General features: G+C 43.8%; 2 protein-coding genes across 3 annotated transcripts in view; both read right to left on the bottom strand.

Moving 5' to 3' along the window:
* Window positions 1-7070, bottom strand: part of mcf2a (MCF.2 cell line derived transforming sequence a) — a 57742-nt gene extending 50672 nt beyond the window's left edge. The window contains exon 1 of the mRNA XM_083786585.1: window positions 6407-7070. Within this exon, the coding sequence (XP_083642711.1) occupies window positions 6407-6527 (121 nt within the window). The 5' untranslated portion in view covers window positions 6528-7070. The remainder of the gene's footprint in view (window positions 1-6406) is intronic.
* Window positions 7071-8693: 1623 nt separating this feature from the next.
* The window catches only part of atp11c (ATPase phospholipid transporting 11C (ATP11C blood group)), a 99362-nt gene continuing 93323 nt past the window's right edge, over window positions 8694-14732 (bottom strand). For both annotated transcript variants that reach the window (XM_083785424.1, XM_083785426.1), the window contains one exon: window positions 8694-14693. The gene's annotated coding sequence lies outside the window, so the exon portion shown is untranslated. The remainder of the gene's footprint in view (window positions 14694-14732) is intronic.

The raw sequence follows: 14732 nt of genomic DNA, 5'->3' as shown, positions 1-14732 counted from the left end.
GCCGATTCACTCGGTCCAACTGAGATTCCCGTTGGCCTGCATGTGCCCTCACTTACAGTATACTATAACCTACGTACTGTACATGTGCCCTCACTTACAGTATACTATAACCTACGTACTGTGCCCTCACTTACAGTATACTATAACCTACGTACTGTATGCAGCGGCCCTAGGGACGTGCACACATAGACACCCAGCCCCTGCCCTTTTGCCCGTCTGTAAAACAACTGTCCTCTCCAGACCATGAATGCAGCATTTACTGATGGTGAAAGAAATTCAAATTCCCTCCTCTCCTTTCCATGCCATGCCCGGGATTTTGTTTTTTCCTGATCTTGAACTCAGCATTTTTCATTGAAAGAGTTTGTTTAGAAATCCATGTCATCGCCACAATCTCCTGTAGCTAACGAGTGCGGGGGTCGCGCCGATCTACAAGCTCTCAACGCGTCGCGACGCGTTGAGAGCTTGTAGATCGGCTGTTTTCTTCCAAAAGTGCCCTCTTACGGAATTTCGTCCCTGAAGCAGCCCTACTCATTTTCAATGGAGGCTATAACTTTCTAGACGTGTGCAGCACGCCAAATGGATGTGTGTCTGTCGACTCCTCAGCACATCTCCTAGTGTAGTGTAGTCACAGGAGATCTGTGAGCATGAAATCTGTTGCTGCCGGGCAAAAATATATATATATCCCAGTTTACACACACACACACACACACACACACACACACACACACACACACAGGCCTGAGCTTACACTGCTTTTAGGTCAGCAGATATATATATTTTTTTACTAAACCAGGCTTCCAGTGCTAAGGGGATTAGACTGGTGGGCTGCTATGGTGTGCATTGCTGGGGAAAAAAAGGGAAAAAAAAGAGCTGGCGGGAAATCCCACTCCCCAACCATGCTGCTTTTTTGCTCTCCCCATTATGTTAGGAGAGGCCTGCATGTCTGGCACGTGAATTGGTCTCTTCTATACACTTATCAACGTACATATAACAAGGGGCGTAGTGTATGAGAGTCTACATTTTTGGGGATTTTGTTTTGGGTCATTTAATGTAGTTGCTTATTTTGATTTGTACAGTATGACAGCATCTCGTTCAGTTAAAAGTCAAAACACATTCACAGAGTCCGAATCTCAACCAGTGGCCAAAAAACTCTCTCGACTGGGTACGGGGAATGGGAGCATCAGAATTCTACGTGAGAAGTAGATCTATGGGATAAATATGCTTTTCCAGAGTTCCACCTAGACCTGTACCTCTTGAGAAATTTAATCTGCTCATTGAGCACAGCTCAGTGGAATGTGAGCACAGCTTTAGCCTGATTAACCTCATCATAACGTCACTCCACTCATGACTTTCATACGTCACGTGTGTTTATCAAGACAACACGGGAGGTGGTGGAGTGGGGGGGCTGAGGCGTACTCACCCACTAAAAATAACCTTCAATGGCTCAGGGGCAGAGTGGCCGGATGGTACCAGTTCGAACCCGGGCTCCCCCAGAGGTAGTGTCGAAGTGTCCTTGAGCAAGACTCTGAACTGCCTTGCATGGTTGCCGTCGCCATCGGTGTATGAATGCGTGTGTGAATGGTTGAATGTAATGCACAGTCTATGTAAAGCGCCTTGGATAAAGGCGCTATATAAATGCACCATTTGCCATTTTCAATATTAGCGACTGCAATTAAATCAATTGATTGATTTTAAAAGGCACTTTAGACCAGCGGAATCCTCCAGAAACACATATATCGTCTTCTATGTAACATAAGACTGGAAACCTATACACGATGATGATGATGAAATTGAAATCCGGGATAAAGTTTTCACATGAGCTGAATGAGTCAGTCACATTGTTGGACTGATTATGAGAAGCGGCTTGGCAGTAGTATCCGGTATCTGAAATATTGCAGTAGTAGTAGTATGTGTTGTACAGTAGTACAGTAAGTAATAGTGGTACATCCAGTACTGTACATGATGTCTTACAGCAGTAGTAGCAGTACTAGTATCCAGTCTCTTGTATAATTACAGAAACACAGTTGTGAATCCAGATGTGTGTAGGATGTGTGTACCAGTGATGGAGAGGATCAGAACGTCCTCTGTTTCTGTGCTTAAGTCCTGATAACGGTTAGCCTCGGTCCCAGGCTTGTGGGTAACGGTCAGCTTGTCCTGTTACGTTACGTACCAAGGTTCTGGGCTCAGGGGAGGACAAAGTACCTGCCATCTACCATGGAGAAGACCAGCATTTGAATCCCTCACAGTGCCTCCAGATTGGAACAGGATTGTGGCCGGGTTTGCCGCATGGGTAGCCGGTCTGGGAAAGTGAAATTCATCACTTTCCATCACTGCTTTCGGGACTCCTTATTGGGGTTGGTCGAGGCAGCCCATCAGTGGATGGGAGGTGAAAATCTGCCGTACTATGACTGTATAGGAGGTCTTCTAGACCACCAGGTGTAGTTTGAACCTATACTGTTCCTGCTATTGAACCACTAGATTAGAAGCAAGAAGAGGAGCTCTTGGCCGTGTGTGTGTGTGTGTGTGTGTGTGTGTGTGTGTGTGTGTGTGTGTGTGTGTGTGTGTGTGTGTGTGTGTGTGTGTGCGTAAATTCTTGAATAGCTGAATACATTTAGATGCATTTATCTTGATGTTTTAACTAAAACATATTTACAGAAATAGTTTTCACTTTGTTCTGGCTTTGTTCTTCAAAGAAATAAATAAAACAACATGAGACTAGCTGCCAATCTATGTTCCACCATTATTAGCCTTGATGGGTTCTGACTGATACACATTGAATGTTAATGTTGGTCCTGATTTTGCACCTACATGTAAGGTTAAGATGTGTTGCCTTATTTTGGGCTATCTTTAGTTTCCCTAAATCCTTTTTTAGTCGTGCTGGAGCACACAGTCAAGGTGAGATAGCGCCTGGGTACAGCAGAGGATGACATCTCCCCTTTCCCATTGTCTTAGTCTGCTTTTCAATGAGTGGAGTCTGGACAATGATAGATAGTTGTTTTTAGGGATGTCCCTTTTTTCGTTCCCGATCCGATAACACCATTTCTGTGTTAGCCGATATCGATACCAGAGAATAATAATTAGTTAATTTTTTTATATTTATTTTATCTTGTGTTGTTAATAGCAGAGTCCTCACTCAAATGTGCACTTGCAGTTTGGGAAACTCGAAAGCAAACTCCAAAACATTTTATTTACCTGCCATAGTGTCAACCCCTTACCCCTGTGTCGGATCGGTGGTTAGACCGATATGACCCCGATATGACCAAAAAGGGCCGATACCGTTACTTTTCCGATACAGTATCGGGACATCTCTAGTTGTTTTATCTACAGTACCTGCTCAATTCCCCAAACCACACACAACCATTATTTATGATATGATGATGGTGGTGGTGGTAGTATATTAGTTGTTTTAGTTCTAAAAATAGCACGACAATGCTGGCGGATAAGGGGCAGAAGGTGGGTTATGTAACTGCTGATAGGCATTGTTAATCTCACAGCATACTGTATAGGTACCATGTACTGTACATTGCCCCCAATATAAAAACTACAAATCCCATTTCACACACATCATTACACTGAACAAACCAAGACGAAAAATGTTCGTCGACTACCTTTTACCACTGACGAAACTAAATGAAAACAAATCTATGATGACTAAAACTAAGACTAAATATACTGACAATTTCGTCAATACAAACTAGACTAAAATGTTAGGAAGGGACTATAGTGGACAAGAGATCCAGTATAAGTCATGTAACACTTGGTTGCATGCTGAAAATAGCAGATCTCGGAGAGACAATTTGATAAGGTTTGGCTGCCCCTTGTCCATCATTTGAGTAGAAACAATTAATAGACAGGATACCACTGATATGGTTGACTGTACGCCATTTTCTTTTCAGATGTTTTCCATGAGCATTTCATCATCTTACTATTTTATTCTATAGTATGCAGTGTCACTGAGCAGTATGTGTGGGAGGGTTGGGGGTTTTCTTTCTCTTTTTGTCTTTTGTATTTTTTTGTTTTCTATAAAAGAAAAATGTATTTCATATCATAATGTTTGTGCAACAATTTATAATCCGTTCTCAATAAAAAAAACTATTTGACAAAAAAAGAAAATAGCAGATCTACAAGCAATCATTACGACAGCATCAACGCCCGCCAAAATACATTTTGTTCGACTAAATCAACTGTAGATTTAGTCGACTAAAATCTCATGACTAACACGAAAACATTCCAGGGGACTAAAATGTGACTAAAACTAAAATGAAAACTTTTCTAAAGACTATATGACTAAAACTAAAATCAAAATGTGCTGCCAAAAACAACACTGGTCCCCAGTCCCCAGTCCCTGCTGCTCCCCGTCCATCCCATCCCATTCCCAGCCTATTGGGACGATGACACCCCACCCTGCACGGAGCAGGGAACATTAAGAGACATGACCCCAACAGCAAAGCCGTAACACTATAGCCTCTGCCAAGAGCTCCTCTCCTGCTCCTCGTATATACAGAATGTAATCACATTAGTCTCCACAGAGCCTCCTGTCAGCTCTACTGCAAGCCACCTCAGCCCAATAGCACTCAGTTCTTTACAAGTTGGCAAATAAAGGTACTTCTAATAATGACCACCAAAGAACGTCTACAAACTGCAGAAAAAACATCCAATGTGCTAGCCTAGATTAAGGGTGTACTGTATGAATTAAAGCACAAATAAAAGCTCACGAGTGAACATGTTAAAATGGCCATACAGTATATGCCCTAATGTGTGATTTGTGAATCAGTAAAAGGAGGCTTTAACTTTTGCAATGAAACATCTGAGACTATTAAGATGTCATGGAAGAGGTTTCTGAACATACTGCTAGTTTGACTACTTATCCATTTATTGACACTGGGCAGGGGCCCTGTCCAGAGCCTGGGCAGTGACCTTTTGTGGCGGTTCTGGACAACCATGGGTCCGACCGACTCGAAACCGGGCACTGCACTCCCTGTGGTGGTGTGGAACGTGCGTGTTGAAGTTGGTGGGGCGAACGGTTCGTTACAGACATACAGACAGACATACAGAGACGTGATGCATTTATAGATATAGATTGTATATTGAATTATATAAATATCCTTATTGGAATGACACTATACTGAATGACTATACTTTAGCACAAATTGAGATGGGACACCAAATAATTTTGTCTATCATGTATATTTCATACTAATGTGAACCAAGCATTTGGAAGACAGAGTGGAGCAGGTATGAAATAATGCTTAATTACCATTGTATTACTGCATGTAGCCGGTAGCCCATTGCATGCATGGGCTACCGTTTAATATAAATTTGATTTGACTCCTTCCTGAATTAAATACCTGGGGATTACAACATAATTTATACTACCGTTCGTTGCTGTCGGGAGGAAACCTCATAACTCAATGTTTTAGGTTTTATGATTAGCATAAATCAGTGCTATTGAACACCATTTATGTCTGTGTGTTGTTTCGAAAATATTAAACCAATGGAAAGTACTAAAAGAACCCCGCTTTGGACAAAACCTTTTAACTCCATTGGACCCTCAAAATGTCTGCTAAAGCAACTAACTCCACCACCTCTCCCCCTCTCATGGAAGTAATTGACAAGATATAAAGTCACAACACCAACTTTGATGAGGCAGTATTGCTTTGTTTTAAAAAAATATACGATTTTCTTAATTTCCTGAAAAATGTAAATTCTTCATTTCCTGAAAAATGAACCTTTTGGAGTGATGTGGTTTCTTCCCGATAGCAGAGATAATGTAAAAAAACAAATCTATTATGGCCGGTATCAACATGTCAACAAATGAGAATTTGGAGTCTTCAATAGCTCCTTAATTGACGGTTACTCGAAACGAGGTACTGACAGTGAGTGAATATCATCTGAATTAACAGCACCAGTACCATTCGGATATTCATCCACGCCAACAGAGTTTACACATCTCTCATCTACGGATTACAGAGAGTGGCTGAATGGCTTAAAATAGTCATAATCTCCGCAGGCTTTACGTCACAGTGAGTGTAGAAGCTGAGACGAGACCCTCAATAATACTGAAGATAAAATGATAGAAAGAATGCTTTGAATGCTGTACGTGTCCTCGATGTCTCATCCCTTCGTAAATGCTGTACAAAAGACATGACAACCTGCACAGGAGGGAGGGTATGCAAATCAACCCAGACACAACCGTGCTGCTGCACTGGCCCCGGCCACACGTCTGTCACAGCTGCTGGGACGATGCCTGCATGTGAAGCAGTGACGTGGAGAACGGTGCAGACTGCAGAGGCAAACTGGGCTAGTATTAAGAAAAAGTGAGAGGGGGTGATTTGAGGCCAGTACTAGCCATCGTGTGTGTGTGTGTGTATGTGTGTGTGTGTGTGTGTGTGTGTACTGTACTCACGCTGCAGAGTGCTCTCCAGTTGAGAGCCAGCCTGCAGAAGGCTGTGGTAACTGTCCATCTCCGCTGAGGACGACTCCTGCTCCGGCTCGCTCTCGCTCTCCTGCGGTGAAATCAGGCCCATCCCGTCCTCGAGTCTTACACCTACACCCTGCTCTCGTCTTCCTTCTCCTCCCCAAGACCCAGGGAACACTGACACACCGACAGTCACGGCCGGAGAGGTAAAAGTGACTGCTTTTAACACAGGCCTCACATCATGGTCTTACCCGCAGTCCGGCAGCCCTGCATTGTGTGTCTCAAGACAAACTGTGAGGTGGGGGGGCAGACGAGACCTCTGCCCACCTGCAGGTCCTGAAGTCCGAATAGGGACGGAATCCCTGGACCTGCCTCGCCGTGGGATCTTCCAGTCACCTTGAGCTGCATAGAGTGCCTCCACAGAGCAGAGAAACAGAGACACTGAACACCGAGCTTGGAGCTGTCCCTGTTAGCTTGTGGCCTGGAGTCCTTGCACTGTACTCTCTCTCTCTCGCACACAGGCAGGCAGGCAGACACACATACACACACACACACACCCCCACACACACTTTACCCAGTAAGTCTGTTGGTGGTATGCACTGCTGCTGTGCTCTCAACTGCAGTAGCTAGCCCTTATTAATGAACAGCAGTCGGCCACTTCCACTTCAAAACAAACACTGCTCCATCTGGCCACTGCTGTCTCCCTCCCTCCCTCGTCCCACCTCTCTCTCTCTCTCTCTCTCTCTCGCTCCCCTCCCCTTCTCTCTCTGAGATCCAGTGCGTCAGCTCTCTGCTCTAGTGTGCAGAGAGCACAGGAGTCAAGTCCTGATACGCTGCCAACTCCCTCCCAACTTCTTTCTTCAGACTCCTACAGTATACGTCGGCTCACACCTCTATGTTCCTATAGAATTACGTGTTGGTTGACCTACTGTATAGTGTATACCAGACGCCGTGTGTGTGAATCCCTTGCAACAACCCCTGTCCACCTTTGTGTATACACGCGTGTAGTATACACAAAATATATGCAGATATATACATGCATACAATAGAGGCACGTCATCACAATGTTGCACATGCGTCTCAATGGGTCCTTTTGTAAAAACAAAACAGGGTAGGCTTCTTCCCTGCCCTCGGCCAACGAGCTTGGCCCACGGCAGAGTACACCCAGAGTCATACAACAAACACATTCACACAGGAATATGAAAGGGTGTCATTGTCATTGCATACATATTAATAGAGCCAGCCTTTCTCAACTCATCTCCCCCCCACTGGTCCCAACACCCACCCACTGCCACACTTGATGGGCTTTTTCGGACCCATCATTGACACATTATATGCTGGAGCAGAACGATGCATACATAATAAACCCCCAACACACATTAATTAACACGGATTAACTCACGTGTGGTCCGAGTTTCACCAAGAGATGCAGTTACACATCGATGAGAGATGCAGCTCAGCCTCTCACAACGCAGCATCCGCTCAACATGGGCATGCATATCGAACACACAGTCACACACACACACACACACACACTTACAATTTAGGCCTTCAGCAGACACTCTTAATCCAGAGCGATTTACAATAAGCAAGAACAGAAAGCATGGCAATACATCACATACAGTACATAAAAAAGTAGTTATCATGAAACATTCGTAAGCTAAGAACGTAACAGTGGAATATCTATATAATGAAACTATACATATAAACTATACTATACTATAAAGTGCCATGACTACATAAAATGCAATTCTAGTGCTGTCTACATAACATGCTATAAGTCTGTATCAAATGCTATCTAAGTCTACATAAAGTTCTATCTAAGGGGCTAGGGTAAGTGCTACGGGCCATGATGGAGTCTGAAAAGGTGGGTTTTCAGGCTACGGCGGAAGTTTGGGAGTGAGGCTGCAGTTCTTATTGCAATGGTATTGGTAAGTGCATTCCATAGTTTTGGAGCCAGAAGGGAGAAGAGTTTGGGACGTGTGGAGCATTTTCCCGGCGTTTTTAGTGAAGGTACTTCCAGCTTCCCCGCATTGGCTGATCTGAGTGCGCGGGAGGGTTTGTAGGGTTCGATCATACTTGCAAGATATGGGGCGCACACAGTCAGTCACTCACACACACACACACACACACACACACACACACACACACACACACACACACACACACACACACACACACACACACACACACACACACACACACACACACACACACACACACACACACACACACACACACACACACACACAAAATACAAAGGCATTTGTTTTTACTTCAAAACATTCTGGTTTATTACTGAAAAGGTTTATTATAGATTTTGAACATACTGGTCTTAAAGAGGTACATTCAGCTCAGAGGTTCAGAGTACTGAGGCTGGAGACCGCCAAAGAGTGTTTGAAAAGGTTCGGCACTTATAAACAGTTACCGGTCGGGTCCTGGAGCGAGCTTATTGAACACTATATTCTTCCACAAGCAGAACTCCAAGAGATGCCATTCTGCTGAACACCGTTTAACAAATTGAACCATAGCATCCCTATATTCTGGGGGGAACCTTTGGTAAAAATAACTGATTTACGAAGCTCACGAGTCAGAATGTGTCGCTTTCTGACATGTTGGGAGCTTGTAGATCTGCCTGTGAGAGGTTCAGGGTTAAAGTGGTTACAATCCAAATGAAACGATGGTCTTATACAAACAGACATTATCCATGTTGAGTTTTGTACAGTAAGTAAGTAGTCTTGGGATTGTTCCCGAGCCTTGTGGGAGTCAGGAGGCGCCTATCTCCTGTTTTAGTAGTACTGGACACGCGTTGACGCTGGTATGTCGCAGGAACTTACCCCCAAATCCAATGCTTGATGCCGAGTGCCAAGCAGGGAGGCATTGGGTACCAGTTTTATAGACTTTGGTATGACTCGGCCCGGGGATTTGAACCCGACTTCCCCAGTCTCAGGGCAGACACTAACCACAAGGCTACTGAGCTGGTATGTTGAAGAGTGCAGTTGCCCAATTTCGATATAAAAATCTTACTTTGAAAGAGTCACTCTCCTTGCAGAGAATATTCAAACATCTTGTTCTGATCAGCCGTACAAGCACACAGTGCCGTTTCGGTGTAAACGTCATTACGTCACCGCACGCTTGTGCAGTGGCGTACGGACTTCGAATGTTCTGGGTGTACGATTTTATATGTAAATTAGGCGATTGTACAACATACATAAAATGTATTTAGCGTCTGTATTTAGGGCCACCGTAGCTTATTGGGTAGAGAGGCCAGGCCGTCTGAGAATCGGGAGGTCACCGGTTTGAACCCTGGTTGTTCTTCTCTCGCTCTGTGCAGAAAAAACCCAACCGCGAGTATCACAGCACCTGCTGTCGGCCGTTGAAAACCATTGTTTTCACCAGAAACGACATTCATTGCGCCGATTTGGAGATACAGGCCATTGAAAGCAGCACACAGTGCAAGTGGATGCGCGTGCATCTTCAAAATGCCTCGGCCACTGTCACACTTACACTGTTATGCTAACGAGCGGAAGCTAACTATTCGATCGGATCAAAATATGTATTAAAGAATATAAATCCTAGAAAACGTAGGCTACGGTTCTGGCGGGCTGCCAGACTAAATTAATTCTACGCTTACTACGTTTCTGGCGGGCTCCGTGTTAAATGTCTTTCCCAGTCTTCACAGGTTCATGTATTCATATGTAAAGGCCATAACGGAATACAGAGAAACGGCTGTTCACGAGGAAATCTGCAAGCGGAAGAATGTTCGCTCGCTCCAGGACTCCAAATGGCAAAGTTACGGGTCAAATCTTTTCAAACACCGATGTGGGTCTCCATGGCTGCCAAAGGGCCTAGAGGTGGGAGGGTGGCCCCTGGCTGCACGGCTGCCGGGGCAAGGTGCCCATTGTTGTGCCCGCCCCTTCTCCTAGGCAGCACCCTGCCCCCAGCGCCCATCCATCCCCTCAACACACAGCGAGTACGTCCTCGGTGTCCGCTAGAACTCTGACAGTGGGAAGGGTTCATTTCATGAGTTAAATCAACACCGATATGATTTCACTGTGCGGCCAGGATCAGCCTCCGACGACCACAGAAGCCTCTCGTGCTTTTTTTTGGATGTTTTGATTTTCATACAAAAAAGTGGTTGGAAAAAGGTTGCATTAAAAATACAATCAATTCTTTGATATTTTTCATTTAGTCAGGCAAAACATTAGACTCCAACTTTTCTTTTCTTTTTTTTTTCTCCAAGCTTTGAAAATAGCATCTCCGATGCAATTTTAAAGGTTTCAATACTCATTTTTTCTCAACAAAGCAGGCAGCCCCTCTCAATGCATCCTCCTCTCCGTCCCTGGCACAGTGCGCACGTCACTGGGCACTCAAACGTGTGCTCATTTGCGTCTAAGTGCTCAGAGAGCTCATGTCAATCTATCTGATCCGTCTTTTTCCCCCCCCAACCATCTTTTCTTACATGAAAAGATGCTGAAATGGACGACGAATTCTCAGCCACAAAAAACACAGGCAAATTTTTCAAGTCTCCGTTTGGCATCGCAGCTTTTCAGACACATGGTTTGCGTGTGCCATGAGGCTACATAATGCTCGGTATCGTAAAAACTAATAATATGTAACAGTCGATGTGTTTCAGTATTAATGTAGGAATGGAGTGGTTTTGGACACACAAATAATAATTAAAAAAAAGAAACCATGAAACCAAAGTAACTGAGAATCGTATTAGCTGCAGCTGAAGCCCGGGGCACGAATCAAAACATCACAGACCTACATGCATTTCACTGACATGTTCTTTTTTGCCAAAGCTATATGTCACCTTGGGATGAGAATGGCGGAGGGAGGTGTGGTGGTGATGGTGGAGGAGCTGCATGGATGGATGGGGGCTGCCTGCACACCACATCTATGACAAACAAAATGACTATCCAAACTGGACTCGCATCTGAGCTGGAAGAACGAACACAGGCAAAACAAACCCTCAAAACTGGCACAAAAGCGTAATGATTCTTGACAATAATAATAATACAAAAAAGAAAAAGATTCATGTAATAAAAATATAATATTTGTGAGTAAAATTACACAACAATAAATATGTCAGAGATATTGCATGTCTGAAAAGAAAACAAAGAAGGAAAGAAAAAAAGTCCCATATTATCTCAAATTGATTCAAACCATGGCGTGTGGAAATGGAATGTATATGATGACACGCTACGCGCTATACGGGTGAAAAGGACAGGCATATACAAACGGTCCACTTCAGACGAGGCAAACGGAAAAGGGCAGCGGGCGGATGAGAGCAGAGCCTCACTGTGGCGGTTAAAGGCCCAGAGGCCGAACCCTCCATAGACATATATAAAGGCTAGATGGCTCAAGCCGGAGTCTCTGACGTGGTTCACCCGGTGGCCATCTTGCTGAGGGGCTACAGTACAGTGTGTTCTATGGCAGCTCAAACTAAAATAGTCATCGCTACGTCAAATCTTGACAGATTTACAAACGGGTTGGTTTATTACAAACGTTGTCAACGTGGCTATGATTCAGGACGCTTGTCGGCTTAATTCTTTTTTAAATGAACGTCGTATAAAAGCATATAAGTATGCGGACGTCTCTGACGTTTATAACAAACCAAACCGTTTGAAAATCTGTTGAAAATTTAGCAAGTTATGGTTATTTAAAAAGTATATGCCCCATAGACACAATGTTATGCTGCCCCTCGGTAAGATGGCTGCCACGTAGCAACGTCGCTCTATATTGGCGAGAGCACGGGTGAGCCATCTAGCTTATATATATATATATATATATATATATATAGATCTATGGAACCCTCAGCCAACATCAGACAAACAACGCAATCTAGACTACTGTGGATCAGCATGGGAACAAATATACCTCATTTAGGGGTTTTATTAGTGCATTGTGTGCATAACATGTTTTCGTGTACAATGTGCAATCGTGTGTTGTCATTCCTAATCTATACGTGACTCGCGTGTACTATAATGTCTAAGACGGGGTTCAAGTAATCCTGTTGTTCCATTGCACACAGGTTTGGTATAATACGCCATTCCTGTCCGATACATCTGTCGCGCGCGCATAATTTAGACAAAAATTGTACACAACTCACACTTGCTTGGATGGAATCGGGCACGTCGTTTACTCACCACCATTGCAGGCACCTTTTTCTTTTTGGCTTCGAGCAGAGCTTATTGTACATCTCTAAGCTATATACAGTACGGAACATATATATATATTATCTTTCTCTTTTTCCCGGGATCTCTTTAAATTATCACTGAGGTTTGTAAGATTTAGGTCATGGGCACTCCCGAGCGCCTAACTGAATTATTTTTAAAGGTAGAAATGTTCGTCGCCAGAACATGAATAGTCTAACCTATCGTCCATTCGTTAACTAACTCACTCACTCACTCACACTTTTTTTGGGGAGTGCAAATGGAAAATGGCCTCTGTTAAAACATTCCCTCCCACCTCAGTATACAATTAACTTAAGTTCCAGAATAAATGTGTTAATAAAAATCAGCAAAGAAAAGAGCAGACTATGCCAATGGGGTGTTTCTTTTTGCTGCCGTGAGCTGGACTTAAATCTATTCTACAGTTGCAGCTGAACAGATATGCCCATACATGGACATGCCTGGCGTCACAGAACTGCCGAGTGTGTGTGTGTGTGTGTGTGTGTCTGGGACAAATATGCCCAGAATATGGGAGTCCAACTTTGATGTCAGGCATATTCCATACAGTATTATATTATAAGGACATGATGCCTTGATATCAAAGTTGACTTATCCCATTATTAACCCATTTTGGGCGGGAAACCCTTTTTGGTGTTTTAAGCATTACGTTATACTTTAGCTAAAATCATGAAAATGTGGCGCAAATCTTTGAATATAATATTCTTTCAGAGCGAACGGTCCCTGGAACAACATATTTTCAGATGGGGGGGGTCGGTGGCCAATTACATATAATTCTAGGGGTCCTTGACATGAATTAGTTTGAGAACCACTAGAAACATAGGGTTTTCATAAAACTGTCAGGATTTAGAAGGCATTGATTTTGTAGAATCGTCCTCGGGTCTAAATGGGTTAAGCAACGTTTTACGTCAGCACAAATCCCCACTGGCAACGGTTTCTGTTGTGTGACGTCAGACCAACGCTCTATCAGCGAGAGAGACAGAGAGCGGGAGACGGGGACAATAGGGAGAGCGGTGTTGGTGAAACACTGTGGTGAGCTTGTGGATCGGCTATGTTCAGCATGAAATCAAATGTAAAATCATTAACGACGCCATCAAGGCCCGCCAAGATACATTTCAGTAGACAAAATCAACTGTAGATTTCGTCGACTAAAATCTTTGTCAAAGGACCATGACTAAACAAAATGTGCTGTCAAAATCAACACGGTCAGGGAGAGAGGGAGGGAGAGTGGGAGAGAGCCTATTTCACTGACACTATAAGCCGGCCAAAGCTGGGTACTGAAACCTGAACGCGCTGATCGACACGTCGCCAAGCAACAACAACAATTTGCAACGAGTCGTCAGCGCAATAACCCCAGCAACGCCGGACAAGCTGATAATGCGGCGCTTTGAGTCGCATTTTCAGCTTGTAGACAAAAATAATAATAATTAAGGGGGGGGGGGGGGAACAACGTGATTTGGATCTGGGTAAACAGTAGATAAGAACCGTTGAAAAGTGGTACAAAAAAACAACGTGATTTGGATCTGGGTAAACAGTAGATAAGAACCGTTGAAAAGTGGTACAAAAAAACAACGTGATTTGGATCTGGGTAAACAAAAGTGGGTAAAAGTGGGTAAAAGTGGGCAAACAAAAAGTGGTACAACCGCTGATAGTGGAAACGACCAAATGGGAGTGAAAAGTTCTGAGAATGCAATTGAAACGCCAATGCATCTCGTTATGAACAAGTGTGTAACATCGACAAAGGCGGTCGCGAGAAAAGAAAAGAAAAGGCAACGGAACATGGTATTCTTTCACGCTTCCTTTCATGCAGCGTCAAACTAAACGTGACGGACTGCATGTTAAAACACAGCAGTCTGCAGTCGAGCTACTGACAAGGCAGCTGTATATGCATTCTTTAAGCTAGTATAATGTACATATATCTATATATACAAATATAGATATACATATTTTAAGGAACGGAAATAAAAGGGAGAGAAAAAAAAACTGCAGAGACTCATGCCCGTTTTGTTTGTCCAGAGTAGTTTGTGTGTGTGTGTGTTTTAGAAAACAAGTTGGTACAAAGTGGGCCCATGCTGCCTGGGCTGGTGCTGCAGGACACTGCTCTGCTGCAGACATGGTGC

The sequence above is a fragment of the Protomyctophum parallelum genome (assembly GCF_964188405.1).
Source record: "Protomyctophum parallelum genome assembly, chromosome: 16".
Taxonomy (NCBI): Eukaryota; Metazoa; Chordata; class Actinopteri; order Myctophiformes; family Myctophidae; genus Protomyctophum; species Protomyctophum parallelum.
This window is presented reverse-complemented; position numbering and strand designations above follow the sequence as displayed.